General features: G+C 45.5%; 1 protein-coding gene across 1 annotated transcript in view; it reads left to right on the forward strand.

The window, feature by feature from the left end:
* Positions 1-20,227, forward strand: part of LOC311148158 (rho guanine nucleotide exchange factor 25-like) — a gene marked incomplete at its 5' end in the record, with an annotated part of 103,341 nt that overhangs the window by 77,431 nt on the left and 5,683 nt on the right. The window contains 11 exons of the mRNA XM_084185048.1: positions 2,473-2,597; positions 4,368-4,434; positions 5,008-5,111; positions 5,207-5,276; positions 14,514-14,603; positions 15,192-15,284; positions 15,923-15,973; positions 16,291-16,368; positions 16,903-17,094; positions 19,044-19,224; positions 19,658-19,908. Coding sequence (XP_084041174.1) covers positions 2,473-2,597; positions 4,368-4,434; positions 5,008-5,111; positions 5,207-5,276; positions 14,514-14,603; positions 15,192-15,284; positions 15,923-15,973; positions 16,291-16,368; positions 16,903-17,094; positions 19,044-19,224; positions 19,658-19,908 — 1,302 coding nt within the window. The remainder of the gene's footprint in view (positions 1-2,472; positions 2,598-4,367; positions 4,435-5,007; positions 5,112-5,206; positions 5,277-14,513; positions 14,604-15,191; positions 15,285-15,922; positions 15,974-16,290; positions 16,369-16,902; positions 17,095-19,043; positions 19,225-19,657; positions 19,909-20,227) is intronic.

Genomic DNA, 20,227 nt, shown 5'->3' on the forward strand with positions numbered 1-20,227 from the left:
ATGTTATAACCTTGTATTGCTACCACTGTATCATCAAAGGTATTATCTAAGTGAGTTTCAGAGCACTTTTCTTCTGGGATGCTTACTTGTTTTTAGTGCTTTACTGGGAAGCTTAGCAGCAGTAGATGTGCTCATGTTCTTTATGTTAGTGCATGTTGAGCTGCACACAGTGGACTGCCTCCTCGGGTACACCGGCTCAGTGCTAACAGTATAAATCTGGTTCTTAGGCACATGATTACTGCACACAATAGCTGTAGGATCATCAGTGGCATTCAGGACAGTCAGAGGGACATAAATTAGGTTACTTATATTGTGTCTACCGACGCCCCTGGTGTAATGTACATTTGCTGAAGCATTTTGACAACTCTGCCTCACAATGATAGGGATTAGATGAGCTGGGCTTGGGTCATTGCTAAGTCATTGTCTCAACGCAGCCTTATAATGTTGTGAAAGGACTTCACTTTGTGCACAGGTGCATTGTCATACTGAAACAGGAAAGGGCCTTCACCAAACTGTTGCCACAAAGTTGGAAGCACAGAATCGTCTAGAATGACATTGTGTGCTGTAGCGTTAATATTTCCCTTCACTGGAACTAAGAGGCTTAGCCCGAACCATGAAAAACAATCCCAGACCATTATTCCTCCTCCACCAAACCTTACAGTTGGCACTATGCATTGGGGCAGGTAGCATTTTCCTGGCATCCGCCAAACCTTGAAGCGTGATTCATCACTCCAGAGAACGCATTTCCACTGCTCCAGAGTCCAATGGCGGCGAGCTTTACACCACTCCAGCCGACGCTTGGCATTGCGCATGGTGATCTTAGGCTTGTGTGCGGCTGCTCGGCCATGCAAACCCATTTCATGAAGCTCCAGACGTACAGTCGTGGTCAAAAGTCTGCTGCCTCAGTTTTGATGATGGCAATTTGCATATACTCCAGAATATCATGAAGAGTGATCAGATTAATTGCAATTAATTGCAAAGTTCCTCTTTGCCATGAAAATTAACTTTTCCACTGCATTTCAGCCCTGCCACAAAAGGACCAGCTGCCATCATGTCAGCGATTCTCTCGTTAACACAGGTGAGAGTGCTGACAAGGACAAGGCTGGAGATCACTCTGTCATGCTGATTGGGTTAGAATAACAGACTGGAGGCTTTAAAAGGAGGGAGGTGCTTGAAATCATTGTTCTTCCTCTGTTAACCATGGTTACCTGCAAGGAAACACGTGCCGTCATCATTGCTTTGCACAAAAAGGACTTCACAGGCAAGGATATTGCTGCTAGTAAGATTGCACCTAAATCAACCATTTATCGGATCATCAAGAACATCAAGGAGAGAGGTTCAATTGTTGTGAAGAAGGCGTCAGGGCACCCAAGAAAGTCCAGCAAGCGTCAGGACCGTCTCCTAAAGTTGACCAATGCCTTTTCCAGCATGATGGAGCACCTTGCCATAAGGCAAAAGTGATAACTAAGTGGCTCGGGGAACAAAACATCAACATTTTGGATCCATGGCCAGGAAACTCCCCAGACCTTAATCCCATTGAGAACTTGTGGTCGATCCTCAAGAGGCAGGTGGACAAACAAAAACCCACAAACTCCAAGCATTGATTATGCAAGAATGGGCTGCCATCAGTCAGGATGTGGCCTAGAAGTTAATTGACAGCATGCCAGGGCGGATTGCAGAGGTCTTGAAAAAGAAGGGTCAACACTGCAAATATTGACTCTTTGCATAAACGTAATGTAATTGTCAATAAAAGCCTTTGACACTTATGGAATGCTTGTCATTATACTTCAGTATACCATAGTAACATCTGACAAAGATATCTCATAACACTGAAGCAGCGAACTTTGTGACGACCAATACTTGTGTCATTCTCAAAACTTTTGACCACGACTATACAGTTCTTGTGCTGACGTTGCTTCCAGATGGAGTTTGGAACTCAGTAGTAAGTGTTGCAAATGAGGACAGACGATTTTTACGCGATACGCGCTTCAGCACTCGATGGTCCCATTCTGTGAGCTTGTGTGGCCTACCACTATCATTCTGCCCTGGTCCCTAGTGTCTGGCTGCTCTCCCTCCCTCCCTGGTCAGTAGTCACCTTGGCAACCTGCATCATTATCCTCCTATTCTCTCTCTCACTTTGCCTCTCCCATTCTCTCTCTCACTTTGCCTCTCCCATTCTCTCTCTCACTTTGCCTCTTCCATTCTCTCTCTCACTTTGCCTCTTCCATTCTATCTCTCACTTTGCTCTCCCATTCTCTCTCTCAATTTGCCTCTCCCATTCTATCTCTCACTTTGCCTCTTCCTTATTTGATCTCTCTCTCTCTCTCTCTCTCTCTCTCTCTCTCTCTCTCTCTCTCTCTCTCTCTCTCTCTCTCTCTCTCTCTCACTCTCTCTCTCTCTCACTATCTTGAGAATGCCAACAGACCAAAGATTATATCATAACCCTATTCCCTGTCCCGTCTGTTTGACCAGGATACTCAGTCCACCAATGTCTATCCAGATGACAATGTCTCAGTGTTGATGGATGACACCTCCAGCCAATCATCAGCGGCGGCTGACAGTGAGGAGGAAAGGAAGAGTGCCTTAGAGAAGAGCATGTAAATGGTTCACCTTTAATTACACAACACTGCCCTTACTACACCTTACTCTAAAACTGACCAAAGTTTGATGTACAACACAGCATTTCCATAAGCATCATGTATGGCTACATACAATGAGAGTCACTGTGTAGACGTATCTTAAAGGGGCAATCTGCAGTTCAAACAATTACAAATGCCTTCACCACACCACTGTTTTGGTGAATAGCTGAGGAATGGGACTGGTGAAATTAGCTATGGATGCAAGGACTGAGCATCAATTATATCAAAATGATAGTTTTAACCATGTTTTGAGGCTATACAGTGTTTGTTTACAATTATAGTGTTGGAGTGAAACAAGCTTATATTTTGGGGTTTGATGGGGAAAGACAGTTGAACTAACCTCATTAAATATTTACAAGTTATATTATAGACGGGTTGATTGTTTAGCAAAACAACTGACACGTGCGCAACTACAGGGCAAAACAGACGGGTTGGCATAGACTGTTGACATATATATATATACAGTGGGGAGAACAAGTATTTGATACATTGCCGATTTTGCAGGTTTTCCTACTTACAAAGCATGTAGAGGTCTGTAATTTTTATCATAGGTACACTTCAACTGTGAGAGATGGAATCTAAAACAAAAATCCAGAAAATCACATTGTATGATTTGCAGTCGTCCTGTCAACTTTGCAGAAAATCATCCCCAAGGAATGATGTTTCCACCTCCATGGTTCACGGTTGGGATGGTGTTCTTGGGGATGTACTCATCCTTCTTCTTCCTCCAAACACGGCGAGTGGAGTTTAGACCAAAAAGCTCTATTTTTGTCTCATCAGGCCACATGACCTTCTCCCATTCCTCCTCTGGATCATCCAGATGGTCATTGGCAAACTTCAGACGGGCCTGGACATGTGCTTGCTTGAGCAGGGGGACCTTGTGTGCGCTGCAGGATTTTAATCCATGACGGCGTAGTGTGCTACTAATGGTTTTCTTTGAGACTGTGGTCCCAGCTCTCTTCAGGTCATTGACCAGGTCCTGCCGTGTAGTTCTGGGCTGATCCCTCACCTTCCTCATGATCATTGATGCCCCAAGAGGTGAGATCTTGCATGGAGCCCCAGACCGAGGGTGATTGACCGTCATCTTGAACTTCTTCCATTTTCTAATAATTGCGCCAACAGTTGTTGCCTTCTCACCAAGCTGCTTGCCTATTGTCCTGTAGCCCATCCCAGCCTTGTGCAGGTCTACAATTTTATCCCTGATGTCCTTACACAGCTCTCTGGTCTTGGCCATTGTGGAGAGGTTGGAGTCTGTTTGATTGAGTGTGTGGACAGGTGTCTCTTATACAGGTAACGAGTTCAAACAGGTGCAGTTAATACAGGTAATGAGTGGAGAACAGGAGGGCTTCTTAAAGAAAAACTAACAGGTCTGTGAGAGCCGTAATTCTTACAGGTTGGTAGGTGATCAAATACTTATGTCATGCAATAAAATGCAAATGAATTACTAAAAAATCATACAATGTGATTTTCTGGATTTTTGTTTTAGATTCTGTCTCTCACAGTTGAAGTGTACCTATGATAAAAATTACAGACCTCTACATGCTTTGTAAGTAGGAAAACCTGCAAAATCGGCAGTGTATCAAATACTTGTTCTCCCCACTGTAATTAATTTAAAAGTCAATAAATTGATGTAACAACTGCAGATTGCCCCTTCAAGCGGACAAGACTGTTTGGAAAGACTTTGTATTGATGGGGGTGACCAACAGTCAGTATCATCTCTCTGTCCAGGTATGTACTGAAGGAACTCATAGAGACAGAGAAACTGTACGTGGAGGACCTGGGGCTCATAGTAGAGGTGAGAGTACAGTATTATAACCATATCCAATGACAGCAATATCAACAGCAGCAGAAGAAACCACCGTTCTACTGCTGGAGTTTGAAATCTATCAACTTTTGTATCAACCAAGGCATAAGAAGAACCGGCACCCACTTATTCAATTACTTGATCTGAAAATCCTTGCCATCACAACACCTTCACTTTCTTTCAAAACATCTCGGTCTGCCTCCAAAAACAGACATTTTTTTTTTATTGGGGTGATTTTATTAATATATATATTAGTATCATGTTTCAAAACTATTAATCTGACAGAGGATGATATATTGTAGGTGAACAAATGTAAGACTTCAGAAAGTTAATTTTGGCCCAGTGTTGCTATAGCAACATAATAGCGACATGCCTATGTTTGTAAAGCTTTTCTAAGTCAGAAATAGTTGTTTTACAGGTAGGTATGTACAGTATATATGACGATAATACATAGGTTTTAGCTCAACGGGTTAACATAGTCTTGTTGTGTGCAGGAGACCTGGGTTTGAATCCCAGTATGTCCAGTATATGAGATCTGAGGTTGGGTGTGTGTTTCCTCTACAGGGCTACATGGCCACTATGACTATTAAAGGTATACCAGACGACATGAAGGGAAAAGACAAGATCGTGTTTGGAAACATTCATCAAATGTTCGACTGGCATAAAGAGTGAGTATCGGAGATACTGTACAGTGCGCATGGTATGTGCGCATAGTGCGTGTGTGTGTGCGTGGTGTGTGTGTAACCTGTCTCTCTCTCTCTAGCTACTTCCTGGGCGAGCTGGAGAAGTGTATAGAAGAACCAGAGAGACTGGCCCAACTTTTCATAAAGCATGTGAGTGTACACACACACGGACACACACACACACACACACACACACACACACACACACACACACACACACACACACGGACACGGAAACAAGGACACACACACACAGACACATAGTGTAGGTGTTTCCTGTGTCCATTTGGTGTCAGTTGGGGTAAATAGCTGTAAGGAAACACATGAAAAGCTCCTGTATCTCCACCAATGTGCCGTGCACCTCTCTTTATTACAGCTGCTAGCATTCTCCCCCTCACTCGTACCCTCACACACGCACTCACTCGCACCCTCACACACACACACACACAAACACACGTTTCCCCTTCCACTTCCTTGTTATTGATAGCAAGGGTCTCAGACCTGCCTGTGTTTTGCTAGCCACAGACAGGCTTGCTAGCTTCCTGACCAGCCCAGACAGGACCGGTCGGTCAGGAAGTGTGTGTGTGTGTGTGTGTGTGTGTGTGTGTGTGTGTGTGTGTGTGTGTGTGTGTGTGTGTGTGTGTGTGTGTGTGTGTGTGTGTGTGTGTGTGTGTGTGTGTGTGTGTGTGTGTGTGTGTGTGTGTGTGCGTGTGTGTGTGTGTGTGCGTGTGTGCGTGTGTGTGTGTGTGTGTGGCTGGACCGAGCGGTCAGGAAGCATGCGGAGAAAAACAGCTGCAGTCTGAAGGAACAAGCCACATGAATAAGAATCAGTAATAATAAACACCTGACTAGACTCTTTGATGTGGAGGCTATTTTCCACCAGCCCTAAAGACGATTATTTCTGCCCATGTACTGTTTCTGGTCGATAAGCTGTTGATCAACAGAGATTTTTTTTGTGAGCGGTCCCAAATATACTGAACAAAAATATAAATGCAACACGTAAAGTATTGGTCCCATGTTTCATTACCTGAAATAAAAGATCCCAGAAATGTTCCATACACACATAAAGCTTATTTATCAAATTTCTTTACATCCCTGTTAGCGAGCATTTCTCCTTTGCCAAGATAATCCATCCACCTGAGAGATGTGGCATATCAAGAAGACGATTAAACAGTATGATCATTACACAGGTGCAACTTGTGCTGGGGAGTTTTGTCACATAACATGCCAGAGATGTCTCAAGTTTTGAGGTAGTGTGCAATTGGTATGCTGACTGCAGGAATGTCCACCAGAGCTGTTGCCAGAGAATTTAAAGTAAATTTCTCTACCATAAGCCGCCTCCGTCGTTTTAGTGAATTTGGCAGTATGTCCAACCGGCCTCACAACCGCAGACCATGTTGTGTGGGTTGTGTGGGCGAGCGGTTTGCTGATGTCAACATTGTGAACCGAGTGCCCCATGGTGGCAGTGGCGTTATGGTATGAGCAGGAATAAGCTACGGACAATGAACACAATTGCATTTGAACCGTTGGCAATTTAAATGCACAGAGATACCGTGACGAGATCCTGAGGCCCATTGTCAGGCTATTCATCTGCTGCCATCACCTCATGTTTCAGCATGATAATGCACAGCCCCATGTAGCAAGGATGTGTACACATTTCCTGGAAGCTGAAAATGTCCCAGTTCTTCAATGGCCTGCATACTCACCAAACATGTCACCTATTGAGCATGTTTGGGATGCTCTGGATCGAAGTGTACAACAGCATGTTCCAGTTCCCGCCAATATCCAGCAACTTTGCAAAGCCATTGAAGAGGAGTGGGACAACATTCCACAGGCCACAATCAATAGCTTGATCAACTCTATGTGAAGGAGATGTGTCGCGCTGCAAGAGGCAAATGTTGGTCACACCAGATACTGACTGGTTTTCTGATCAACATCCCTACCTCTTTTTTTAAGGTATCTGTGACTAACAGATGCATATCTGTATTCACAGTCATGTGAAATCCATAGATTAGGGCCTAATTTATTTATTTCAATTGACTGATTTCTCTATATGAACTGTAACTCAGTCAAATCTTTGAAATTATTGCATTTATATTTTTGTTCAGTATACATACAAGACCGTAAATACACAACTTGAAGTAACCACATATTTAGCACCCCCACAATTTTTTTAACATTTACGTCATTTAGCAGACGCTCTTATCCAGAACGACTTACAGTAGCAAGTAATACCTTGTTCAAGGGCTCATCGACAGATTTTTCCCCTAGTCGGCTCGGGGATTCAAACCAGCAACCTTTCGGTTACTGGCCCAACACTCTTAACTGCTAGGCTACCTGCCGCCCACACACACTCATACACAAACAAAACAGCTGATTTCTATCCCTGGCACTACCAGAGCTTGCCCTCGCCATTCAGTACTGACCTGTTCACAACAACACATGGACTGCAGCGTTTCATCCTCACAGCTCCCTAGCCCCCGGCCCATAGACATCCTATAACTCCCCTGCCTGCCTGCTCAGGTGCTGGTCTGGTCTCCAGGCTATAGAGCTAAAGAGCTTCAGATGAATTGCAAGGTTGAAGGTAGAGTTAGGCTGCTCTGCTGTCAAAGGCTCTGGTTACGTGGAGGATAGCAGGACAACATTGTGGGTAAATTATACATAACCTGCTGTTTATTCACAGGTAACTCCATTACTGCTTACAGACACACAGACACACACACACACACAGACGCACACACACACACACAGACACACACACACACTAGGTGTGTTACCACTCCCAGGTTTACCACAGCTGTTCTTCTTTCATCTGACAATTAGTCACACTAGACTGGACCAGAGGAGGAGAGAAGAGAACAAAGAGAGAGAGGGGCAACTTCAAAGTCTTGCTTAAAGACAAATAATAGTTTATTTGTTCTGTTCATTACTTTTAATGGGTAATGGCTCAGAGAAAGACGTCATCACACATTGATATTTGTAGATTCCAGATACATTTTCGCCAGTGAAACAGACATATGAATTTGTGCTAAAAGAGAGAGTTATGTTTTGTCTTTTAAGGTTGACTCCATTGTGAAGTTTTGTTACCTTCCATTTTGTAACCCCCTCGTTTTGCAAACCCTTCGTTTTGTAACTGTAGCGATGGGATGGACGGAGTCAGGCGTAGGAGTGTGAAGAAGGAATATGCTTTATTCAGCCCAATAAGGTAGTCCGCAACAATGCGTAAACACGATCCCAGTGCAACTTCAATGCGTACTGGGAACCAAACATACACAGGTAAATATTCCCGGCGATAAAATAACAAAAATGCTCAACCGAGCGATACCTCCACAAAGTAACAATAACACACAAGGACATGGGGAGCAGAGGGAATACTTATACAGAGACTGATGAGGGGATACAGTGAGGGAAAAATATATTTGATCCCCTGCTAATTTTGTATGTTTGCCCACTGACAAAGAAATGATCAGTCTATAATTTTAATGGTAGGTTTATTTGAACAGTGAGAGACAGAATAACAACAATAAAATCCAGAGAAACGCATGTCAAAAATGTTATAAATTGATTTGCATTTTAATGAGGGAAATAAGTATTTGACCCCCTCTCAATCAGAAAGATTTCTGGCTCCCAGGTGTCTTTTATACAGGTAACGAGCTGAGATTAGGAGCACACTCTTAAAGGGAGTGCTCATAATCTCAGTTTGTTACCTGTATAAAAGACACCTGTCCACAGAAGCAATCAATCAATCAGATTCCAAACTCTCCACCATGGCAAAGACCAAAAAGCTCTCCAAGGATGTCAGGGACAAGATTGTAAACCTACACAAGGCTGGAATGGGCTACAAGACCATCGCCAAGCAGCTTGGTGAGAAGGTGACAACAGTTGGTGCGATTATTCGCAAATGGAAGAAACACAAAAGACCTGTCAATCTCCCTCGGCCTGGGGCTCCATGCAAGATCTCACCTCGTGGAATTGCAATGATCATGAGAATGGTGAGGAATCAGCCCAGAACTACACTGGAGGATCTTGTCAATGATCTCAAGGCAGCTGGGACCATAGTCACCAAGAAAATAATTGGTAACACACTACGCCGTGAAGGACTGAAATCCTGCAGCACCCTCAAGGTCCCCCTGCTCAAGAAAGCACATAAACAGGCCCGTCTGAAGTTTGCCAATGAACATCTGAATGATTCAGAGGAGAACTGGGTGAAAGTGTTGTGGTCAGATGAGACCAAAATCGAGCTCTTTGGCATCAACTCAACTCGCCGTGTTTGGAGGAGGAGGAATGCTGCCTATGACCCCAAGAACACCATCCCCACCGTCAAACATGGAGGTGGAAACATTATGCTTTGGGGGTGTTTTTCTGCTAAGGTGCAGGACAATTTCACTGCATCAAAGGGACGATGGATGGGGCCATGTACCGTCAAATCTTGGGTGAGAACCTCCTTCCCTCAGCCAGGGCATTGAAAATGGGTCGTGAATGGGTATTCCAGCATGACAATGACCCAAAACACACGGCCAAGGCAACAAAGGAGTGGCTCAAGAAGAAGCACATTAAGGTCCTGGAGTGGCCTAGCCAGTCTCCAGATCTTAATCCCATAGAAAATCTGTAGAGGGAGCTGAAGGTTTGAGTTGCCAAACGTCAGGCTCGAAACATTAATCACTTGGAGAAGATCTGCAAAGAGGATTGGGACAAAATCCCTCCTGAGATGTGTGCAAACCTGGTGGCCAACTACAAGAAGCGTCTGACCTCTGTGATTGCCAACAAGGGTTTTACCACCAAGTACTAAGTAATGTTTTGCACAGGGGTCAAATACTTATTTCCCTCATTAAAATGCAAATCAATTTATAACATTTTTGACATGCGTTTTTCTGGAACTTTTTGTTGTTATTCTGTCTCTCACTGTTCCAATAAACCTACCATTAAAATTATAGACTGATCATGTTTTTGTCAGTGGGCAAACGTACAAAATCAGCAGGGGATCAAATACTTTTTTCCCTCACTGTATGTACCAGGTGTGTGTGAAAACAAGACAAAACAAATGGAATGATGAACAGAGGAGCGGCAGTGGCTAGAAGGCCAGTGACGATGAATGCCGAAGCCTGCCCAAACAAGGAGAGGAGGCAGCCTCGGAGGGATCTGACTTTTGGCGACACACAGCGCGCAGGAGGTGGACGTGGGCAGCGTTCCACCGCAGGAGTTCTGCTCTGCCGGGCTGAGCTTCTTAGAGAAGAAGGCACAAGGGCGGAGCTTGGGTGGCGTGCCCGAGCGTTGAGATAGGACAGCACCTATCCCTACCTCGGACGCATCCACCTCCATTACGAACAGTAATGATGGATCGGGATGGGCCAGTACCGGGGCTGAGGTGCACTTTGCCTTCAGGTTACTGAAAGCCTTGTCAGCCTCAGCAGACCAGCGGAGCCGAGACGGCCCACCCTTCAACAGAGAGGTGATGGGAGCTGCGACCTTGCCAAAGCCCCAGATAAACCTCTGATAGTAATTGGCAAAGCCAATAAAGCGCTGCACCTCCTTCACCGTGGTGGGAGTCTGCCAATTCCGCACGGCAGAGATGCGGTCTCCCTCCATCTCCACACCTGAGGTGATGATGTGGTATCCAAGGAAGGAGACAGATTGCTGGAAGAACAGACATTTCTCTGCCTTGGCGTACAGGTCATGCTCCAACAGTCGCCCAAGCACTCTAAGAACCAGGGACACATGCTCTGCACGCGTAGCTGAATACACCAGGATGTCATCGATGTAGACCACCACACCACGACCAAACATGTCACGAACCACCTCATTCACAAAGGACTGGAAAACTAATGGAGCATTCATCTACCCGTACGGCATCACCAGGTATTCATAATGCCCCTTGGTTGTGCTAAATGCTCTCTTCCATTCGTCCCCTTCCCGGACCCGCACCAGGTTGTACGCACTCCTGAGATCTAATTTCATGAAGAAGCGCACCCCATGCATTGACTCGATTACAGATGGAATGAGGGGTAGAGGATAACTATAGCGAATTGTCCCCTTGTTAAGTGTTCGGTAATTACATTTACATTTACATTTTAGTCATTTAGCAGACGCTCTTATCCAGAGTGACTTACAGTTAGTGAGTGCATACATTTTCATACTGTATAGGGGTAAGGTGACTAGGAAAAAGGATATAAGATAAAAAGAGTAGCAGCATCTTGTATGTGAGTCGGTGTGCGTGTGTGTAGAGTCAGTATAAATGTATGTCAGTGGAGGTGTCACGCCCTGGCTCGGGGGACTCTCGTATGTTGAGCCAGGGTGTTAGTTTCTAGGTTTTGCATTTCTATGTTGGCCAGGGTGGCTCCCAATCAGAGACGGCTGTAGCTCGTTGTCTCTGATTGGGAGTCATACTTAGGTAGCCGTTAGGCTTTCATTATTTGTGGTTTCTTGTTCCGTGTTGGTTTGTTTATGTAATCAAGGGACGTCACGTTTTGTTTTGTTGTTTTGATCGTGTGATCATTCTAATAAATAAAATGTTCGCATTCAACGCTGCGCCTTGGTCCTCCTCTATGAATGACGATCGTGACAGAAGAAACCACCTCGACTGGATCAAGCAGCGTGACGAGGAGAGAGGATGGACTTGGGAGGAGATGAGTGCGAGTCTGGCAAGAGGGATGGAGGCCTTGGCCACGGGTAGGAGTGAAGCCCATAAATTTTTTAGGGGGGGGCTAACGCCGTGGACGACGGGGCAGCAGGAGGCCGCCAGGTTACGGGAGTCACTGGTCACCAGGTGGAAGGAGGATGTAGAGGCACGGCGAGAGGTACTGGCGTGTGTTGCCAGTCCGGGCCGGCCTGTTCCTGATCCCCACGTAGGGCCAGTGGTGTGTGTTCCCAGTACGGTCCGGCCTGTTCCTGCCACTCGCACCAGGACAGTGGTGCGCTTCGTCAGCCCGGCTCGGCCCGTTCCTGCTCCCCGCACCAAGTCAGTGGTGCGCTTCGTCAGCCCGGCTCAGCCCGTTCCCGCTCCCCGCACCAAGTCAGTGGTGCGCTTCGTCAGCCCGGCTCGGCCCGTTCCTGCTCCCCGCACCAAGTCAGTGGTGCGCTTCGTCAGCCCGGCTCGGCCCGTTCCTGCTCCCCGCACCAAGTCAGTGGTGCGCTTCGTCAGCCCGGCTCGGCCCGTTCCTGCTCCCCGCACCAAGTCAGTGGTGCGCTTCGTCAGCCCGGCTCGGCCCGTTCCTGCTCCCCGCACCAAGTCAGTGGTGCGCTTCGTCAGCCCGGCTCGGCCCGTTCCTGCTCCCCGCACCAAGTAAGTGGTGCGTTTCGTCAGCCCGGTTTGGCCCGCTCCTGCTCCCCGCACCAAGTCAGGGGTGCGTTTCGTCAGCCCGGCTCGGGCCGTCCCTGCTCCCCACACCAAGCCAGTGGTGTGCGTCGTCAGTCCAGCACAGCCCGTGCCTGTTCCACTGGTGCCTGGTTCAGCACGGGTCAGCTGCTTCGCGCCGGAGCTAGAGCAATCCGCTCCACCAGTGTGCAGTCCAGCTCCGGTCAGCAGGGCCAGACCGGACCAGGGGTACTTTGGGGGGTTAGAGAGCGAGTGGGGATCATGCCCGGAGCCGGATCCGCCGCCAAGGCAAGTGCCCACCCGGTCCACGCCTTTAGGGGGGGGTACTGTCACGCCCTGGCTCGGGGGACTCTCGTATGTTGAGCCAGGGTGTTAGTTTCTATGTTTTGCATTTCTATGTTGGCCAGGGTGGCTCCCAATCAGAGATGGCTGTAGCTCGTTGTCTCTGATTGGGAGTCATACTTAGGTAGCCGTTAGGCTTTCATTATTTGTGGTTTCTTGTTCCGTGTTGGTTTGTTTATGTAACCAGGGACGTCACGTTTCGTTTTGTTGTTTTGATCGTGTGATCATTCTAATAAATAAAATGTTCGCATTCAACGCTGCGCCTTGGTCCTCCTCTATGAATGATGATCGTGACAGGAGGCTCCTTAGAGGAGGAAGGGGAGGACCATCCTCCTCAGTGAATTTCATAAAAATAAAAATAGTGAAACATAAAAAAAGCACTCTACTAAATATATTCATGTCACCAAATAATTGATTAAAACACACTATTTTGCAATGAAGGTCTACAGTAGCCTCAACAGCACTCTGTAGGGTAGCACCATGGTGTAGCCGAAGGACAGTTAGCGTCCGTCCTCCTCTGGGTACATTGACTTCAATGCAAAACCTAGGAGGCTCATGGTTCTCACCCCCTTCCATAGACTTACACAGTAATTATGACAACTTCCGGAGGACGTCCTCCAACCTATCAGAGCTCTTGCAGCATGAACTGACATGTAGTCCACCCAATCAAAGGATCAGAGAATGAATCTAGTAGTGAAAACATATGCTACAGCTAGCTAGCACAGCAGTGTATAAAATGTGGTGAGTAGTTGACTGAAAGAGAGAGAAAGAAATTGAAATTAGTTTATTCAAAAATTAAGGAGAAGCGAGAGAGAGAGAGATATTTCAATGCAAGGGCACAGACCCCCATCTTTCTTCTTCACGAAAAAGAACCCCCTCATGGGATGAATCATTCAGCTTTTACAAAAGTGTTTTCCTCTAGTTTGTGGGCCTATCTGGAATCTAAAGCTGTTATTAACTGCATTACATATTTAAGCAATAAGGCCTGAGGAAGTGTGGTATATGGCCAATATACCACGGCTAAGGGCTGTTCTTATGCACGACGCAACACAGAGTGCCTGGACACACCCCTTAGCCGTTGTGACGAGTACTGAGGATACGAAGAGGCAGGACGCAGACGCAGGAATCAACAATGTAAAGGTTTACTTAACACTGAGCAAGAGAACAACAAAGAGCGAGTACATGACAAGACACTAACAATCACAAACAACACAACACTGAACAGTCCAGGCCTATATAGGGGTGGTGATGAGGTGCAGGTGCGCTGGAGGTGATTAGAGTGCGTTGGGTTTCCATTCCGGTGTTGCCGAGGTGGTGAGCTCAGACCGGTGGCTCAGTAGACCGGCGAATCAGAGCGCCGGAGGGGAGCAATGGGAGGAGATGTGACAGCCGTGGTATATTGACCATACATCACAAACCCCGGAGGAGCCTTATTGCTATTATAAACTGGTTACCAACGTAATTAGAGCAGTTTAAATAAATGTTTTTTTCATACCCGTGGTATACCATGGCTTTCAGCCAATCAGAATTCAGGGCTCAAACCACCCAGTTTATAATCACAGTTTTGTAACACAATAAACGTCTACTTCTAGGGGGTTCTGTTTTGAAAGTATTTTGAATCTAGTTCAATATGTTCAAAGCAGTTATGGATAGTGCTGTGTACAGTACTGTTTATTTTCTGATATGATAAATTGCTATAAAGTTGACTGTCTGTGTGTGTGTTTGTCTTACAGGAGAGGCGTCTCCACATGTACGTGGTGTATTGCCAGAATAAACCCAAGTCGGAACACATCGTCTCCGAGTACATCGAGACCTACTTCCAGGTTAGTATCTCTTAGCAAACATACAGCTAAGTCCACCATACATCACTGTTATCTTACTGAATCTCTCGTTTGAAAATACAATTCAGTTTCATTAGACTCCCTTTGCTGGAATGTTATTTCCTATTGTGGTAATGACATGTTTGGTCACGTTGATTGGTGGTTGTAGTAATGTAACATGTCACATTGATAGGCTGTGGGAATAATGCTGTGCTTTGTTGATGTGGTTATGTGAAGGTAATAACATGTCATATTGATGGGTGGTTGTGACAATGAGTCTGTATGTTACATGAAGACAAGTCATATTGATAATATATGGTTGAGGTAATGAGTCTGTATGTCACATGAAGACAAGTCATATTGATAATATATGGTTGAGGTAATGAGTCTGTATGTATCCCAAACCATGTCATAATGCTATGCCATATAATAAAGTATGTAATTATGCCATATTGGATGTTGTAGGAAAGCAATGTTATGGTTGGTCATATTAATGACATTTTGAGTTATATCATATTGATATACACTGAATGAACACAACATTAAGAACAACTTACTAATATTGAGTTGCACCCCACCCCACCCTATCAGGAGCTAAGGCAACATCTGGGTCACAGATTACAACTCAACGACCTGCTGATCAAACCAGTCCAGAGGATCATGAAGTACCAACTGCTGCTCAAGGTGACACACACACACACACGTATACACACGTATAGTATACACACACACACACAAGCACGTACACACAAGAACGTACACATGCGCGCGCACGCATGTAGACAGACACAAACGCATGCACACGTTGACATACACACACACACACACACACACACACACACATACGGACGGATGAATGTAAGCGCACACACATATACATGGATATACGACACACTGACACACACACAAGTGCAGACACACACAGACACACAGACACAAAATGGCGAAGAGGCATTTTATTTAGACCTCTTTTGGAAATAAATACTGGCCGTAACGGGAGTAAATTAACATAGTTGCTCAGCGAAACCCCATATTTGGTGCGTAACAAACGTATTTTGACATCATAACGCTTGCAGAGCTGTGTAATGGGAGTTTGAATTGGAACTTCCTGGACGTTAGAGAGGAGACACGTCATACTCATCGTTAAAGCACAGATACTGGGGCAATGAACATGGTCATAAAACTATCACCTAGTGCCAAGCTTGTACTCTCTCTGGTATTCAAATTGATCTGGGAAACTAAAAAAGCATCATCCAGATGTTCTCACCTTACATAACATTGACTGGAATGGTTCTGACTCTATGCTGTGTTTATGTGAACAGGACTTCCTCAAGTATTACACCAAAGCTGGGATGGACACAGAAGAGCTGGAGGTGGGTGTTGTTCTGATACAGCTTATGATATTATTACACTGTTTCTACAATGCATCTACTATGTAAGTTCTCTAGGAACAGGCGAATACTAGAGCATGTGAGGCTCTGTGTTATTTTGTTGAGTTGAACGGTTCTCTCTAGTCAAACAACCTGTATTCAAGATTTGCTAGTTTTAAGGATCTCTCTCTCTCTCTCTCTCTCTCTCTCTCTCTCTCTCTCTCTCTCTCTCTCTCTCTCTCTCTCTCTCTCTCTCTCTCTCTCTCTCTCTCTCTCTCTCTCTCTCTCTCTCTCTCTCTCTCTCTCACACACACACACAGAAAGCGGTAGAGGTGATGTGCTTTGTGCCCAAACGCTGTAATGACATGATGAACGTGGGACGCCTGCAGGGCTTTGAGGTAAGGCACTGGAACTTAGGCCTCAATTTAATCCATATCGTGGAACTTCAGTACCATTGAAATATAAAGGCAATGTTCCCTAGTTCGCAAAGACTGCAGTCACGTTAAACGCTGCATATGTCAGCTCAATTGGAAATTATCTTCACATTTCTATAGCGCTGAACTTCCGTGGCAATAATTGAATCGAGCCCTAGGTCCCTATTTCAAATACTACACATTCCTAGTTCTCATAAGTTATGTAATGCACTGTAAGCCAGTCTTTCCCAAACCTCTCCTCAAGTAACCCCAGGCCCAGCCAGTCGATTTATTTGATGTACTCCAGAACTAGAACTGTTGATTCAACTAATGAGGGGTTTAGTGATTAGGTGATCATTTGAATCAGGTCTGCTAGTTCTGGAAAACATAAAGTAACTGGCCGGGGGCTCGAGCAGAGGTTTGCAAAAACACTGCTGCATGCCATAATTAAGCCATATAATAAACCCCTATCCTCTATTCATCCTGTGTCTCTCCCTCCATCCTTCTTTTTGTCCCCAGGGTAAGATCACGGCACAGGGGAAGCTGCTACAGCAGGACACCTTCACAGTGATGGAACAGGACAGCAGCTTCCTGTCCCGAGCCAAGGAGAGGCGGGTCTTCCTGTTTGAACAGCTGGTCATCTTCAGCGAGCCAATCGACAGGAAGAAAGGGTTCTCACTTCCTGGTTACACCTTCAAGAGCAGCATCAAGGTGGGTCTCTTCTCTTCTCTTCTCTTCTTCTAATTCTTATTCTCTTCTCTTCTTCAATTTCAGATTAGATTGAATGTAGAAACTTCAATAAAAGTTAGAAACAAAACAATACAATTTGACTGTTGTTAGCTACATGGCTTCTCTTTCCCCAGGTAGTGAATTGCATAACCCAGTGTTTCCCAAACAGTTAGTGAGTGCATACATTTTCATACTGTATAGGGGTAAGGTGACTAGGCAAAAGGATATAAGATAAAAAGAGTAGCAGCAGCTTGTATGTGAGTCGGTGTGCGTGTGTGTAGAGTCAGTATAAATGTATGTCAGTGGAGGCTCCTTAGAGGAGGAAGGGAAGGACCATCCTCCTCAGTGAATTTCATAAAAATAAAAATAGTGAAACATTAAAAAAGTTATCATTTTTAGATAAAACTTTACTAAATATATTCACGTCACCAAATAATTGATTAAAACACACTATTTTGCAATGAAGGTCTACAGTAGCCTCAACAGCACTCTGTAGGGTAGCACCATGGTGTAGCCGAAGGACAGTTAGCTTCCGTCCTCCTCTTGGTACAATGACTTCAATGCAAAACCTAGGAGGCTCATGGTTCTCACTCCCTTCCATAGACTTACACAGTAATTATGACAACTTCCGGAGGACGTCCTCCAACCTATCAGAGCTCTTGCAGCATGAACTGACATGTAGTCCACCCAATCAAAGGATCAGAGAATTAATCTAGTAGTGAAAACATAAGCTACAGCTAGCTAGCACAGCAGTGTATAAAATGTGGTGAGTAGTTGACTGAAAGAGAGAGAAAGAAATTGAAATTAGTTTATTCAAAAATTAAGGAGAAGCGAGAGAGAGAGAGAGATATTTCAATGCAAGGGCGCAGACCCCCGTCTTTCTTCTTCACGAAAAAGAACCCCCTCATGGGATGAATCATTCAGCTTTTACAAAACTGTTTTCCTCTGGTTTGTGGGCCTATTTAGAATCTGAAGCTGTTATTAACTGCATTACATATTTAAGCAATAAGGCCTGAGGAGTTGTGGTATATGGCCAATATACCACGGCTAAGGGCTGTTCTTATGCTGTTCTCTTCTCTTCTCCTCTTCTAATTCTTATTATCTTCTCTTCTTCAATGTCAGATTAGATTGAATGTAGAAACTTCAATAAAAGTTAGAAACAAAACAATACAATTTGACTGTTGTTAGCTACATGGCTTCTCTTGCCCCAGGTAGTGAATTGCATAACCCAGCGTTTCCCAAACTCAGTCCTGAGGAACCAAAGGGGTTTACGTTTAGTTTTTTCCCCCTAGCACTACACAGCTGATTCCAATAATCAAAGCTTGATGAAGAGTTCATTTTTTGAATCAGCTGTGTAGGGCTAGAACCAAAACATGCACCCCTTGGTGTCCCCAGGACCGAGTTTGGGCAACGCTGGCATAACCAGTCGGTGTAAACAAACAAAATGTTTGTCCAAATCTAACGTTGTGTGCAAGTTACATAACCACCAGCAGTCCGAGACACATGGACAGGGTTGTGAGTGCTCTTGGAAGTCTCTGAAGCATCCGTGTCTGTTCTTTGTTCAGTTGGTGTTGGTGAGGTATTTAATGACTTGCTCTCCTCCACCAGATGGTGGTCATATGTGGTCTGTCCAGGTGGATGGAACGTTACAGGAATGTTCAGATAGAAATGTATCACGTAGATCAGATATGATTGGAATAGGTAATCGTGTCAACTCTATTAATCCTATCAGCAATGTTCAGAATGTTCACTCAATACTAAGGCTGCTTTCCCAAAATTCCCAGGTTTTCCAGAAATTCTGGTTGGAGGATTCACGGATTCCTTCCTTATTCCGGAAAATCTTCCAACCAGGATTTCTGGAAAACCTGGGAATTTTGGTTAAGTAACCAGAATTGTGCAACCCTACTGCATACACGTGCGGTGTGTTCCAGGTGAGCTGTCTGGGGGTGGAGGATCCAGTGGAGGGGGAGGCGGACCGCCTGGTGCTGACATCACGAGGAACTGATGGAAGCATGGTGCGCTACGTGCTGCAGGCCACCTCCCCAGAGGTCTGCAGGGCCTGGGTCGATGATGTGGGACAGATCCTGGAGACCCAAAGGAACTTTCTCAACGGTAGGATGGAAAAACACAACGGCTTTACTTTCAGGATTCATATCTAGACCCCCATGCTGCCAACGTGCTCAATGGTAGGGCTGGAGACCCAGATAGACAAAACCTAAACAGTAAACAACCACTTACCGTTATTCATGTCTGGCCCTTCTGCTTGAGCTCAACTTCCTCCAATGGTACGATTGGAGACATACTGATGGCAAAACAATCCTTTACCAGTCACATGTCTGATGTTTAGGCCTTTTAGCTTTGGTCTCTCTTGCTTCTTATGCAATGTGAGCACTGAGCAGTAATGTTAGCCAAAAGCAGTTCAGTACCAAGTTCACTTACACACAACATGAAACTACAATGACCAATACTCATAAAAAAACACTTTCAAAATAAAAATGTGCCTGGTCTAAATCCTCTCTCCGTCTTGTGCCATCCATTCATCCAGCCCTCCAGTCTCCCATTGAGTACCAGCGGAGGGAGAGTAACAGCAAGTCCAACAGCATGGGCCGGAGCATGAGAGCCCCCCTGTCTGCGGCCACCGGCCCCCTGCGCCCCCACTCTTCAGCCTCCATTGACCGCCAGCGCCTGCCCTGCCTCCTGTCTTACAACACCTCCCTCCCCACCCTCTACCTGCCCAGCCAGGGCGGTCAGGTAACCTGCCCCCAGGGACCTGGTGAGACACACACACCCCAGGAGGTAAGGTCACACATGCAAACTGTACACACACACACTGCCGGCGGTAAGGGGTCCAGTCACACACACAGACGGCAGACGCAAGCAAGCACACACACACACACACACACAGAGACACACACACACCTCAGTGACCTACAGTTGTCAGACACATTGCTTCTGTTTGACCAAAAACAAGGAGACGCTGCTGTCCCCGTTTAGCTCGCTGGACTGGAATGGGCTCTGGCCAAGCCTGACCGAGTGTACACATCCACACTACAGACTATATCACATAGACCACAACATCCACACTACAGACTACATTACATAGACCACAACATCC

The sequence above is a fragment of the Coregonus lavaretus genome (genome assembly GCF_964263955.1).
Source record: "Coregonus lavaretus genome assembly, chromosome: 20".
In the NCBI taxonomy this organism is placed as follows: domain Eukaryota; kingdom Metazoa; phylum Chordata; class Actinopteri; order Salmoniformes; family Salmonidae; genus Coregonus; species Coregonus lavaretus.